This window comes from Amphiura filiformis, chromosome 4, assembly GCF_039555335.1.
Source record: "Amphiura filiformis chromosome 4, Afil_fr2py, whole genome shotgun sequence".
In the NCBI taxonomy this organism is placed as follows: domain Eukaryota; kingdom Metazoa; phylum Echinodermata; class Ophiuroidea; order Amphilepidida; family Amphiuridae; genus Amphiura; species Amphiura filiformis.
Genome location: NC_092631.1, coordinates 37626896 through 37642859, shown reverse-complemented (window position 1 = coordinate 37642859; position 15964 = coordinate 37626896). Strand labels below are relative to the sequence as shown.

Here is a 15964-nt window from a genome sequence, read left to right as displayed (position 1 = left end):
ATAGTCTTAAACGGCGTCCACGTTTGGAGGCGATTACACGTGGGGGAACATGGAAAAGGTACTTTCGGCCTTCTGTCTTTCTACAATCCCGGTCAAAAGTAGCTGGAACACTTGTGTAAAAGTAGGACTGTTTCAAACTATATATAACCCTCCCCTATTACCACCAATCAATGTTGGGTGTCTGTAGCGGTGTAGTTAGAGGGGGACCAATTAAACAGGTAGCAACAGAAACGGGACATGGGGGTATATTTGTAGTACAAATGTCAACGTGTTCCAACATTATTTGTCCGGGACTGTAGATCGTAATAATAGCCCAACATAAACTAAAAGTCTCACCAAAGACATCCAATGTGAAACTTAAGTTGCGTTCTCCAATGAGGGTATTACTTCCATCACGTTGAATAGTCTGACACCTTATTACATCTCCCTGGTTACTCATGGTGGGGGTAATGTCCAAAGTAGTACCCCCGGTGGTAGTACCGGTTGCCACCTGTTGTACATCGTTAATATACCACTGAATCACTGCGTCTGGATTGTCGTTTTCAACTACGCAAGAAAACGTTGTTGAAGAATCGAATATCACGTTAGTCGTTTTTTGTTCAGCGCCATTCAAGGTTGATATTACTATTGAATCAACGGGACTGGTTTCAGTGTTAGTTAAAGTTGCCGATCCTGGATCTGAAAATAGAAAATTTAATTTAATAAGTCTTTTAATACTCATAAGGACAAAGATGCCTTGAATTAAAAATTTTGTTTAACCCGTACGCAGACATCTTGAAAATTATGACAGATGCTAAAATTAGGGTATTTCGTAAACAATTGATGTAAAAAGGCTCCAAAATGGAATTAATTTTGGTCAACTTCTCTCACCGATTGGATTCATAACATCACAAACAAGAACTGTCTTTAAAAAAGACAACGCAGTTTATAATAAAATAAATTTTAATTTAATATTAAAATATTCAACAGGCATGATAATTTTCAGGTTACAACACTGAATTCAGCTTTTTTTTTTTTTTTTTTTTTTTTTTGTTGTTTTGTTTTTTGTCCAAATTTACGCAATTCTATTTATTTTTAGCCTGTTATTAGCTAAGGTCTTTTTGGCCGGATACAACCCGTATGGACAGAATATGTTACGTTTACATATGTGTGTACTGGGTGCATTTAAAGTGGCATCGTTAATCGTTATACAAAACTCCTGAAAGTGCACCCCAAAACCGTGGTACATATACAAAGAACCATGTATACCCTTGCCATCCAAGCATATTTTGGAAAATGTTTCTTTGTAATCTAATCAATGTCGAACTCGAGTAGTAATTTATTTTTGGAAGATACTTACTAAAGATATTCAAAGTGAAACTGCGATCATTAGATAGGCCTAGGGCCTCGTCGCAAACACTGGCTCGACATGTAATCACATCATTCTGATTGGCATTAGCCGGAGAAAACGTCAATGAGCTTGTTGTATCAATTGAAGGCACTGTATTGTCACCGACATAAGATGTACTAATGTCGAAATCTGTTGAATTGTATTATAAGTCATGGTGTTGGTGCAAGAACGCGGTATCTCCGTTTTTGTCATTTTACAGGGTTACCATTTTTGTCCATTAATAACTCAATCTCGCCAAAAATGTCACTTACGTAACGACGTTCTTGCACCGACCCAACGAAGTAGACTACATCAAAATATTATTATCATTCCCACTATCATCATCATCATCATCATCATTATCATCGTCGTCGTCATCATCACCATAATTATGGTCATTATCATAGGCCTATCATTACCGCAATTATCGTCGTCCTTATTATCATCATCGTGATCATCATTATCATCATCATCATCACGCATCAACATCCACTGAACATCATCAACGACGGTGGTTGCACAACAAGTTTTGCAACTCTGTGTCTATGTCAATCTCTGTCACACTTTCTTTTAAAAACAAATAACACTTTCACAAAACACGTAGGCCGGTACACGTAGACCTACTACGCACCTGCACCATCAGTGATAAGCATGCCGTTTCTAAACCATTCGATCGTAGCTTCTTTCTCGCCGTCCATCACAACGCACCTAAACTGAGCATTATTATCAGATAACAAGTTTGTCGACTCTCCGGCATCCGTGGTTGTCGTATCACTTGTTCCTTCGTTTTCTAAGGTAATCGAATTACCGACTTCTGTAAATGTAAGATTAAGCGATTTTGTATGTTATTATATACAGGATTTTACAGGAATAATGTTAACCAAAATATGTGTGGTGTGCATTTATTCCTTTTGACCTAGCTGTTTTAGGCTACAGCTATCCTTTTATCGGCCTATTTTAGCATTAAAATTACACATTTTACGCCTTTTGCGTGCATTTGTCCTGTCATTTTGGTACCGGGTTAGTCTCAGTTCCGTCATTAGGTGATGAATACATACTACCATGATTACCACAAAACGCTAACGTCCCGTGAACCCCGGTTCCGACAGTTTCCTCCTAAATCCGCTTCTAAATATTCAGATTTTTAAAAAACGCCCCTATCACTCAACATTACAGTGGAGTAGATTTCTTGTTGAATTGGAGGATTGAGCTGGAAAAAAATCTTGAAAAATACTGAATCCAGTATGGTATAAATGCGCGCAAAATGGCGCAAAAGTGGAACAAATTCGCGCGACTAAGAGCACAAAATGGCACTTTTTAGGCTGAAGTCACTTTGGTCAGAACCCACATACAGGCGTCAACATTGGACCAGGGATGATTGTATGGCCCATCCCCCTTATCAAAATATTGAGGGGGGTCATTCCCCCATCCCCACGGGCGCTACGTCTATGCTCCACAAATGGATGCCACCACTGACAAGCTACCCATACACCGCTGCATTGTACCAGAGAAAATCTTCTCTAACTGACAGACCTACTCCTTTTATTGACCACGAGCATTTACAGCAGCCCACTGCCCACCAAGACTGTTTGAATTTTATTGGAATATTCCTTCCAAATAATTGTCCACCTATGTACAATGACTTTGGTGTCAATTACCCAGCAAACACAAAACGTTTTCGACATCATTCGCAAAAGGTTATAAAAGGTTGTCAGAAAACGTTTAAATGTCGGGTTATAACATTAAATAACATTTGTTGGTAATTTACTGCACAGCAAACACAAATGTTTTACAGAAAACATTTAAATGTCGGGTTATATAAAGGGTATAAAAACGTTTTAATAACATTCCAAAAACATTTTTGAAAACTTGGTACAAATGATTCTAAACAGAATGTTATTTTGGGGTTGAAAAATATTTTGCAAAAAATGTGTAATGTTATTAAAACGGTTTTACTTAAACCAAAACCCAAAATATAACTTATTTAAAACGTTTTCAAAAACGTTTTTGTGTTTGCTGGGGTAGGCCAAAACAATTGTTTGCTGTCCTCCAGTGGGATATTTGGGATGGGTCGGTCGATCGGAAAAATATTTTTTAATGACTCTGTACTGTATAGGTCTGTAGGCAATGAACATTTGTCATGTGGAAAAATAAATCAATACTTCACTTCAACCTTTAATACGCAAGATCACTGTGACGCAAGATAGACCATACATGTAGAAATACTTACAGGTATGAGACACAGTTTATTGGAAACATTGATGCAGGAATGGACATGCATTTATAAATGTTGCAATGGGGTTAACAGTAACAATTTTAAGTAACGAAAATGTTGTTGGCCAAATTTAGTTTTGAAATGAAATTTACACACAGAAAAAGTATTATCAAGTTGCACACGTCCTGCAAGCATGCAAGTTAGCTCTATGTTATCCCGAAAATCCTCTTCAAATATTGCCACACTGCTGATAGTTGCATTGATTGGTCGGGGCATTTTACATCGCTCATCGCTTACACAAAGAGTAAGACATTGAGAGCACGGGTATGAAATGTGGAAAGCTCGCCTGACACAGGATCGGTAAGAGTAGGGAAGTGGACGGCAAACTATGGATAGATTCGGGGGGTCCGTGGTTTGGGTTAATTACCAATCGCTAATTACGCAAAAGAACGATTTGGCAATGGAACCTTTTGTCCGGTAGGCCTATATGCATTGCATAGGGACTTGTCTGGGCATTTTAACAAATTCGTTACTGGAAATTTGTGATTTTGTATCCGGACCACAAAACCATTAAACGTCCCACAGCGTCAGCATCCCTATATCTTCGTGTCAAAAATTGCCGTGATAGTACGGCGAATCCTTTCGTTTTTCAATAGCTACGCATGGCGATTTTGTTCGACTCAGGCTAAGCATAGTATACGACTATCATATGAGATACCACCAAGTTCTATTCTACACGTTATTACGATTTGCGCATTCTCTAGTATCCCATATGGTGTTGCTATTACAAGGAAATTCGATTTATTTTCAGGTAAAACCCAGGTTTTGTTTTTAATACACTAACTTGAATTAAATACACTAATTAGCGGCCATTGCTGTTTGCTCTGGATACATTTTTACTGCATTTTTCGTGTATCGATTTTTAAATCGTAAATTAAAATTGTGATATATTTAATTTTGAGAATTACAATTATATAAAGGAACACATTTAGCCCATTCACCTAAGATCCAGGTGCTTGTATTATAATATTCGATCACACGTGTATATCACAATGCATATGTAAACTTTCTTTATCTATGTCAATAATAGAATATTGATTTCACCAACGGAGTATGGAGCTGTATGAAGAAATATTTATAATATAGGGTGTTGACACTGTGCGCCCTCTCGCAACATTTGTAATTTTATCGCCCATTTTCTAGCAGATTTTCCCCCGCTTGATTGTTTGTGTTCATGTTATACAGTACCTTGTAAAACAATTAATACCAACTCGTCGTTCACGGATGTATCCTGGACGGCTCCTCCGTGAAACACACACCAATAAAGCGCGTCGTCTGAATTGTCTACGGAAATAATCTAAGTGAATATACAAAATTAAATGTAACCGTGATAACATAACATAATAACATAACACATAACATAACATAACATAACATAACATAACATAACATAACATAACATAACATAATACATGATACATTTGAAAGATTATGTACATTATTATTACATAAGAGACCGTTATTTGTTTGTTTTTATTGGGCAAAATCAACAATACAAACAATCAACAATAAAAAATCAATAAAATAATTTCAATACACAAACACGCAGACAGCAAAAAGCTCAAAACACCAAAAAAAAATTATGCACAACACAACTTGCGTATTAAAGTTGACTACTCTCTAAATGTAAAAGAGTGAAAAACTCACTCCATCAAAAGAGTGATTCACTTATAAACCCACTCAAAAAAGTTTGAAATGTGTTTTTTTAAACTTTAAAACCACTCTTTTTTAAGAGTTAAAGCCACTCTTAAAGAGTGAATTTTAACTCTTTCAAGGAATTAAATGAAGAACAACTCTAAAAACGCGTTATCCTTCATTTAACTCCTTGAACGAGCTGCAATTCACTTTTTAAGAGTGGTTTTTACTCTTTCTGGAATGGTTTTAAAGTTAAAAAACACATTTCACTCTTTTTTTTTTCGTTCTATAAGTGAATCACTCTTTTGGGGAGTGAGTTTTTCGCTCTTTTACATTTAGAGAGTATTTTGAAAACATTCACATCACCATACACCATGCAAATATTCGGCTATTGATTTCGTACACCATTTCAGTAGCATACTTATAGTATACTTATAGTAAGTTATACTTATAGTAAGTTATAGTAAGTTATAGTATACTTATAGTATGTTATACGAATAATCAACATAAGAGGTTGCCATGTTCCATACTTCTTGCGCCCAACGCCCGTTTATACCGCATGAGACTGTACATAGTCCATCACCGATTGTACTTCATGCGACATTCAGCATCTAAAAATTGTATAGCCACCCATTTAGTCACAGGGGGTCGAATGTGCATTAAATTAGCGTTATTTTAGCAACAGAAACTCGATTTTGCATGGCGTAGTGGTATACTGTAGGCATATATTAACATTTATTGCAGGCTAAAGTCTGAACAAAAAAGAACGTAACATATGAATTCATTTAAAGGAGGATTTCGTGATCCTGGCATCCTCTTTTTATGACATTTTTCAGTAGATATCCACGTAAAAAGCTGATTCCCGAAATGTCAGTTGTTTCCGATTTTGCGTTTGTGAGTTATGGATGATTATGTGTCTGGTATACCCCATACCAGAACAAAATTCAAATTTGACGATATTTTTGCTAAACGAATTAATCTGCAAGAAATTTTTGGTACATAAATATTATGTAGCCAGGGGTTTCCAGTTGTATAAAAATCTCAGCTTTTTTTTTTGAAAAAAAGCGGGGGGTGAGGCTGTGGATCACGAAATGCCCTTCTAATATAACATAAAAAGATGATAAAAAGATAAACCAGTAGGTCCTACCTGTATAGTTGCACTTTTACGATTCAAGTCAATTGCAATATTAAATTTATCTGTGTCGTCGAATGGCGATTCTATAGTAGGGCTCATATCACCCGTCATCTTAGTTGCCATCAATTCTGCTGTAGTAACACCCCCGTTGCCAACTTGTTTATATATCTGCAAAATGGCATAAAATCTTTTTGAATATAATGGCCACATAAAATTAAAAATTCGTTTCACGTCCCCACCTGTTTGGAAAAGTGAGGAGGGAAAAGGTTGTTTATTTTTTTATTTATTTAATTTTTTTTTTTGGCTCAGTTGACAAAATACAGCAGTTTTCACGTCAAATTGATATTGCTATTAATAATTATTCAGCATCTGCCAAGAAAACGACGAGGCCCTTTTTATCTAAGACTATGAGGGGTCAGTCAGACCCCTTAAGGGGGTACTACACCCCTGTGGTAAATTTGTGACTATTTTTTGCATTTTTCTCGAAAATTAATAACACACTGATAACAAAAGTTATGTATATTATTGGGGCAAGGAATCCAATTACTACACTGAAATTTCAGTGAATCAAGACAAGCGGTTCAGTAAATATGATAGGAAATGAGGTACATCATAGCGGTACCTTATTTTCTATCACAAGTATTGAACCGCTTGTCTTGGGTCACTGAAATTCCAGTGTAGTAATTGGATTCCTTGCCCCTATAATATACATAACTTTTGTTACCAGGGTGTTATTAGTTTTGAGAAAAATGCAAAAATAGTCACAAATTTATTGAGGTGTAGTACCCCTTACGTTACACATAAACACTTGCAATTAAGCAGTATATCTATGCTGACCAACTGATCGTTCTACGGTTTCACGATTGTGTAGTTCTCAGGCTGCTTTAATGGGGTTAATGTCAGCGATAAAACAGCATAAAAGAAAAGACACGTTTTGAACTCACCTCTATTTCGTCAAAATTATCAGCAATTTGTCCATCAGGCAGCCTGCATGAAAGCGTTGGATTGTCCCCAGCACAATGAACGTACGGAATATTTTGACATAGCCCTGCAAAATAGATTTGTTTAAATTATATATGCTGTTGTAGTTTTCACATACATGTTAGGCTGAGTTCACATTGGAGAATACTATTCTGGTATGCTTAAGGTCGCAAAATTTGTGGGACAAAAAAAGGGAATTTGATTTTTGTTGTTGTGACCTCACCTTGAGGAGCACAACGGTAGGCCTACTCCTGATCAATTATAGAACAACATCCAAGATGTTGTGTCTACACTCGGTAAGTATCAAATTAGCATGGATTGACCCGTTTGCGAATTTGGCCGCCATTTTGGACTCAAGTACACTTTTGCCGTGGCCCCTAGATCTATTTTAATCACCATATGCTTCAATGAACATACAAGCACCTTTGAAGTTTTAGAAGTTGTATACTATGACCATAATGACACATGGATTCATTGTGTCATTAGGTAGTCATATAGAGTTTGGTCATTTTGGGTCACATGCACATGGTTAGTCGGTTTACCAATTTTTTTGATGTGTACATTTGTTAAACGATATCTGCATATAGTTTGAAGGTAAAATAAAATAGTTCCATAACATTCTAAGACTGTAAACATGAGTTATTAAGGATTTTAATGGGACATTGGCCGCCATCTTGGATTCTGGAAAAAAATCGATGTGGCCCGTGGGCTTTTTTTATAACCCGAGCAACATATGTGTCAAGTATGTTTCTGGCCCGGGGGGCACTCACTTAAATGGTCTGTACGCATTCTTTTTTTTAAGTTTTCTAAATCTGAACAACTTGTTTAGGGTAGGTATTCAAACTTTTGGAAAATTACGAGTCCAAAAAGTGTACGTTTGTTGCATTTTTTACTAGCCATAAACTCATTAGGGGGTAAATTCTATATTAAATTACCTTATTAAGGGGCTAAATTTGCTGGTAGGGTAAAACTCGTTTAGGGGGTGTTTGAAAAAAATTTGGTCACGTATGCGTACACTGTCATATTTGAGTAATCCCTCGGGGTTCTGGTAAGGAAAAGCGTTAGGTTTTTCCTGGGATGGACCTGCCTATAATCATATTTATTTCCACGAGAGTCGAGACGCCTTCATTTCAGTAGTTTAAAGTTAGAAGACAAGATTGCTACGTCGGGCGTTTATTTTATAGGCCTATTGGTCTAACGGCTCGCATCCAAACACATACTTGGAAAACCACTTTCATTTCAGTAGGCCTATACGTCTATTTTACTGGAACTATTATCAAGTGCACACCAAACGCAGAAGGATTTAGTGTATCGCTCCGCGAATTGGTTAGGAGTTGTGAGGGCACAACACTAAATAATCGTCCCATTGAAAATACAAGAATACAATGGGCTATCCCAGAAAATAAACGCATACCCCCTATAGAGGAGTTCGGAATTCCAGTCGTTTTCAGACAGCAGTCTTTGAAATCCAGATATTTATTTGCTGGAAAAGTTACTCCTTTATATAGGGGTATGCACTTATTTTCTGGAATAGCCCAATATCTACCCATACCCACAAACCTGAATGTCCACATGCTATTTGTTGTGATTATGTATATTTTTATAAGAAATAAATCACTTTTCTGGTAACAATGGAAATATAACAAAAATTCCATTTAAAAGGGAAAGCCAGCCTCAATGTAGAAGAGGTCTTGTAATAAGTTTGGGTCACAGTGAAAGGCATTTTTACGATCACGCAATATACATGATAGGCCTATAGGCTACATCCATCATGTTTCATGACAGTCCACCAAACCACCAAAAAATTATGATGAGAACATGCACACTGAAACAGCAAAAAACATTAACTCCTATATATAACTCCTGTCAACTCTATAATTAATTACTTCAAATTGTTCTGTCTTTTTGTCTTTTCTCAATTCTCAATGCATAGTTTATTATATTAGATTGTGGCAAGTACAATAATGTTTTGAGCCAAATTTTGGGAAGGTTATTTAGGGGTCACTAGGGGTCATATGAGGTCAAATAAGTAAAAATTGTTGGATGGGCATGAAACTTGGTGGGTATGGGTAATCGCGCCCAGCCGAGAACCGCCAAATACGGGTAACCGCCTAGTGATATATATTTTCTAAACACGAATAAAACAATATTGACCGGGCAAACTGTACGGCTGATTTGTGGTGGACGGTCACATAATAATTTCAAAAATTTGACCATCACTTTTTTATGTTATAGGGGAACGTTCATAAATACCTTGGGGGCTGGAAAATTCTGAGGGGGTCAAAAAAGTTTTGACCTTCCAAAAAGGGGAGGTCAAAAAAGTTTTGACATGGAACTTGCCAAAAGGGGGGTCAAGAAAGTTTTGACACCCATAAAGGGAGGTCAAAAAAGTAAAATACAAAAATATTTGCGCGCTACGCGAGCATAATTGTCACTATAAAGCCCTTTTCATCCCGATCATGGGCGAAAATAGTGTAAAATACAAAATTTTGGCGCGCACGTCATCCAAGGGCCAACACGAAACGCTTCAAACAGAGCCCCATCCCCTTTTATGTCACACTTTTAAACATGCATTAAATGCCCCACTTGCTTTTATCTAAATTCAATTTGTGTGCATCCATGTCAGAGGGATGCGCTTGTCGGCTGCTACATGTGTCTCATTTCGCATGGTAGCTGGGAGTAGATGCCGGGCTTGTCTCGGGTGGATGTCGCTTTGGGTCATCCGTGGGTCACATGGTTTGGGAGTACAGAGAACATTCCTTGGCCATGTGACTTGCGGATGATTTGGAGTGGCCTCCGCTTGGGATGGGTCTGGTGTTTGTCCCTGGCTGTTGTGCGGGGTGGGACGCGTGTGGCGTCCGACGGGTGCATCATTTTGTTATGGATGTACACATTTTTTTCATAAAGATTTTATCCTGCTGGCAGGTTAAATTTTGATTTTAGTGCTTTTAATCAAATCTTTTGGTGATATTTTCATTGTAATTGACCTATTTTATTTGTGCAAATTTCATATCTTTATGTCCATGTAATAATATATTTTCCACGTGTCATGTTTATTTATACTACCATGTGCAATACTTGTGTATTTATAAATGTTTTAAATTTGTGTGTTATTCTAAGTATTTAATTATAATTGTAATATTTCTCTGTAATTTGGCCCATGGCCACGATTGTGAAATAAATATATATGAAATATGAAATGAAAATAAAGCCTTTTTTGAAGCTCGAAGATATGTACCGTCTCTCTAAAAACAAAACCGGTATACATATGTAAAGCAATTGCAATTGCAATTTTATTTTGCCCCCCCCCCCCCCCCCACCAAGAATTTTAATTTGAAACAAAGTTGAAACTGCATTTGTAAATAAGTTTTATCCACGAGTAAAATAAGTACCGGTACCTATAGTGGAAACAAGAGCAGAGTATTTTAAGTATATACCTTCATTATGTGTGGGGGTGGGGGGGTGTGGGGGAGGTTTGGGTGTATACAAAAAAGGGGGGTTAAAAAGTTTTCAGTCCATAAAGAGGGGGTTCTAAAAGTTTAACATACAGACAGGGGGGTCAAAAAAGTTTTGACATAGCGAAATCAAAATTACCAAAGTATTCATGAACGTTCCCTAGGCTATATCTTCATCTTAAAATTAGGTCTGCCAACATATTCTCGGTTTTGTAGGAACGTGACATAAAATGTTAACTTTTGCATTCCTATTACCAATATTTTTTTTTTAGTATTGTTGACATGTCAGTAGATTGGTAACAAAAATATACATTACGCCAAATTAATTTGAGTGATTTATGGTTCACGATTTCCACACCTGACTAACGTTTGATAATAAATCTGAAACCAACAAAATGCCGTGGGCAATTTAGAGTGGTGTTTGCATGTCTGATAACCGTTGAAATAATAATATAATAGGGCATTGTTATCATGACATTTAACTTAAATTCATCATCTTAGCAATGTCTGTTTAATTTACACTTTACATACTGATCTGAGTTTTATTACCTGTACATGTATTTTCCTGTATTTTGATTATTGCAAATAGGGCCTATTACTAAATTCAAAAGGTGATACATATTAATTATACAAAACCACGTCGGCCTAAACCTAATGCATGTTTGATCTTCAAAAGCTTTCAAAGGGTATGTTTCCCGGGGGGAGGGGGGTCCTCGAAAAAAAATTACGGGGATGTGCCACGCATACTTTCGGATGCTGACTTTCTCTTTACCTACTTTTTGCTGTTTTTGCCACCCATCAGTATACCAATTTTTCACAAAAAAACACCCAAAAAGCACCCAAATTTGCCCTATAATTGGGCGCTTTTAGGGGGGCTGATCTACCTCAAATTTTTCGCTCGAAAACTTTTTTGACCCCCCCTCGATGGACCGCTAAACTTTTTTGACCCCCTCTTTTGACCGACAAAACTTTTTGACCCCCCCCCATTTTCGTATAACAAACATACTTAGGCCTAATAGTGTTGTTTCCAGTGGTGTTGTATCTGGGTCACATGTCATTAAGGGAGGCAAATGTTTGAAACATTCCTGGTGGAACAATTGCGCGTGAAATACAAGCACATGAAATTTTCATTTTATACCTTTTTGTCCCAAATCAGGGTGTTTATCTGATTTTACAGGGATAAATGCCCGGGGATAAATGAAATAGAGGATTTATTTGGAGGTTCATAGGCACATCAGCATTGGATCCGTGGCTATTATGACAGTACAAAATGTGCGAAAAAAAAAAAAAAAATTTGGCCTTATTGAAGCTTGAATGGTCAAATATTGTTAAAATTGGAACTAATTTATGCAAAAAGCTAAAATGGTCAAATATGAGATTAATTTGATCACGCAAATGTACACATGTATCAGTTTTGGCCCCCAAACACCGTGGTACCAGGGCCTGTGCCCACTCTGCCCTATGGCAAATCTACCCATGGGCCTATGTGTACAAAATAAAAACTGAAGTGTGCAGTTTACGTGCAAAGAAATCCAATTTATTTGCAATATTTTCTTGATTTAGTTGTATTTTGATTAGATTAGTACATAATCATAATTGTAGCCTACTTTGAAGAGATAAAATTCTATGATAAAAGTGCCAGTATTTCTTAGACCAACCCAGATGTTGCATGTTGCTGATCATCTTTAATGTTATATTAATGAATAGATATCATTATGTGTACACTAAGTGTCATAATTTTTTCAAACAAAAGCACTGAAAACCCAAACTTGCTCAGGTTAAAAGTGATCTAGAGGGTCTCAATGCGCGCGAAGCGCGCAAAAATTTTGGGTTTTGAAGAGGAGAACTTTTTAGCCCCCCCCCCCCTTTCCTACCACCTAAAACTTTTTGGTCCCCCCTCTTTTAATGTCCAAAACTTTTTTGGCCCCTCCCTTTTTACCAGCCCCCCCACCAAAGTATTTCTGAACACTCCCTTATTGTTAAATAATTCAGTAGTTATTAAGTAAGTTAAGTATAGGGAAAAGAGGAATAAGGAAAGGAGGAAGAAAAGGTACAGGGATGGGTTAGGTGGTAAGGCTATGGGACGGGATTACGAAGACAATAAAATTAAAATCGCAAGGGAACGGGATGTTATTATGGGTACGGAGACTCCAAAAATCGCCAGTTTGTTGTTAATGATCAACAGCAAAAACAGCAAAAAGTAGGTATAGAGAAAGTCAGCATCCGAAAGTCTGCGTGGCACACCTCCGTACAAATTTTTTCGAAGACCCCCACCCCCCGGATCAGCCCCCCCCCCCCTTACAAGTGTTTGTGAACGGTCCCTTAGTTCCTAAAGTTTGGCGCTTCGCGCCGCACTATAAGTTGAGTGACCCCGGGCCCGATTGCTTCACCTGCAAAAATAATACAATCTTTGTTTGATCTTAGTGTCTGAGGCCTGAGGTCTCATAAAATGACGAATTTGTAGAACAGTATTATGATTGAAATCTTCAAAATATTTATAAAAATATTAAATTTCTTAATCCCTACAATCAGTGTATATGCTATGACCTAAAACTGGAAGTAAAATATTTTTAAAATAAATTTGCAAACTCTAGACACATTAGCGTTATGTACAGAATAAACTTTTAAACTTTGTATTGAGCTATAGAATTTGAAAGATGTTGATTTTGTTCGTTTGCAGTGGAGTGGATCCAAGTGAGAAGGTTCACTCGGAATTCATACCACATCGTCGCTGAGATGGCAAAACCTCGCAACTCTTATTATAAATCTAATGAGTTACGGATTTTTGTGGGCGACGATATAATATGTGTGGGATTTGGTTCGATGAAGCTCTCTTTCTTTGTATCGTACAATTAACACGTTTTGATGGACGCCTTAAGTTGCTCGACACCCCACATGTAGGCCTACGACACGATAAAACCAAACTCTACTGCCCTTACCCTATGGAAAGTCAACCTTTGTTGTTGAATGCGTAGGCCTATCGAACAAGCGCAATGTCGAACAAAGCGGAGGAATATGATTTAGATCATATTATGGGTAGGTCAACATCAGTACATCACGCATTTTGAACATTCATAATAGTTTTGAGTTTGAATAGGCCTATGCACAATAACAAGATATGCTATGTAGTTCAAACATAAATACTCGTATACGCTTCGCCTACGAAACACTGCAGTAAAATAATTTTGCCTACGAAACACTGCAGTAAAATAATTTTGCAGTAAAACAATATAGTAGGCCTATATAGATCCTAGTCATCGTCCCAAATATGAAAAAGAATTAACCTATTGACTAATGTTATATACTGCATATTATGAAGTTAATGAGGGCCTCTTAGAAATAAATAAATAAATAAATAAATAAATAAATAAATAAATAAATAAATAAATGTTCCACATCCATGTCAAATTCTGATTAATACTATTCAATTGTTAATAATAAATGTTAGAATTAGTAATTTTGTTGTAGTCACATCCCTGCCTGTTTTTATCATGACAAGCAGGACGTACCGCTGGCAATTGGATGCGGTAAGATAAAGGACATTCAGTTGGTAAGCCATCATACCTTGGGTATTGCTTTGATTCATTAAGGCGATATAATACCCTGATTTTCATCAGTACCCATCTTCTTTTTTTTGTTGCAAATTTATGAAGTATATAAATATGTTCATCATCTCATGTCCTGAACTTATAAAATATCTCTACATACAAAGTGGTTTTAAACCATTTTAGAAAATCATTTTAGCCCTATATATTTTTTTGTTTACTGTATCCTGGTAACTGAGATGTGTGTTTCATAACAAACCATAATTTATTCTATTGAACATGTCCAAGTAGAATACATGAATAGAATACATTAAATCCTTTGTTATACTATCTATAGAAATGTACTCACTGATTATAACACTGAATAAATTAAATAGGCCTAATCTCTTCCACATAGACAATTTAATACTACACCATGTACGTATCTTCTATAATGTGTTGTTAGGAAAAGAGATTAAAAAGGCTATAAGGTCATCAAAGGTCAGGTTATAGGTCAATTGGTTCAGGTCAAATTCAGGCATCAATTTTGAATACATGTGATAGTCTGTGATATCATACATGTCATCATAATAAGGCATCAATTTTTATATTTTGTCTGTTACTGGATATATAATGGAAATGTGTGAGGTGGATATACTAAAATACCTTGGGATGTAAATGGTGAGTACAATTTAGATTGCCTAGTTGAGATGGATTGGGCAAATAAATATAAAATAGTTACCAAAATCACACAAATGAAGCTTACGGAAAACTACCGGTACCTAATATGGTGGTATAGGTGACAAAAAATACAATCTTTTTCAACATTGCTGTAGTGTGGTTGTGGTAACCTGTTACCTATGGCTTAATTAAGTTTCAGTGATATAGTGTCGCAAGTTCAAAATACAAAATATAGCTCGACATTGAAAATAGAAGCATTTTAACCGGTTCGTTTTTTGATAGTTGTGGAGCACCAAGTTCATGAAGTCATAAAAGAAATCAGGGACCACTTATTCCCATTTTACATATCAACATTATTTCCCTAATGTGTTAACAACACATATCCAAATCAACGAAATCCGTTGATAGTAAGCTTTCCAAAATGAAGTGAATTCAAAACATCAGTGATGTACCACTTTTTGGCCTATACCATTAGAAGCATGTACGCGTCATTGATACTGATGCCACCAATTGAACGAGAAGATTTGCCCCTTCATTTTGCATACCACTTTGTCCAATTTCTTTTTCTCATTTCTTCACAAAATACAAAAAAAATGTAAAAAAAAATGCAATGGGTGTAGTACCCCCTTAAAACAAGGGCGTCGAACACTTTTCAAATTGGTTGCTCAACAATAGGCCTATGTATATTATAATCATCAGCTATTTAGGAAAATAGTACAAGACTTTCAAGAATTTCCTCTAAAGATGTCATCACGCGTCACTACCATCAGTTTACCCAGAGCCAGTTTTGATAGAAGTACAGATTCTGAAAAAGAATGTAGGCCTATTCATAATACCAGATGAGTATCACTACCCTACGATTTCTCTCTCTCTCTCTCTCTCTCTCTTTGAAGATCTTTTCTCTACGTT

At 36.5% G+C, this 15964-nt stretch overlaps 1 protein-coding gene across 2 annotated transcripts in view; it reads right to left on the bottom strand.

Moving 5' to 3' along the window:
* The window catches only part of LOC140150859 (uncharacterized), a 58225-nt gene that overhangs the window by 41619 nt on the left and 642 nt on the right, over positions 1–15964 (bottom strand). For both annotated transcript variants that reach the window (XM_072173006.1, XM_072173007.1), the window contains exons 2-7: positions 7359–7462; positions 6427–6582; positions 4833–4941; positions 2001–2183; positions 1340–1519; positions 337–678 (exon numbers count right to left, since the gene is read on the bottom strand). In XM_072173006.1, coding sequence (XP_072029107.1) covers positions 337–678; positions 1340–1519; positions 2001–2183; positions 4833–4941; positions 6427–6582; positions 7359–7462 — 1074 coding nt within the window. The remainder of the gene's footprint in view (positions 1–336; positions 679–1339; positions 1520–2000; positions 2184–4832; positions 4942–6426; positions 6583–7358; positions 7463–15964) is intronic.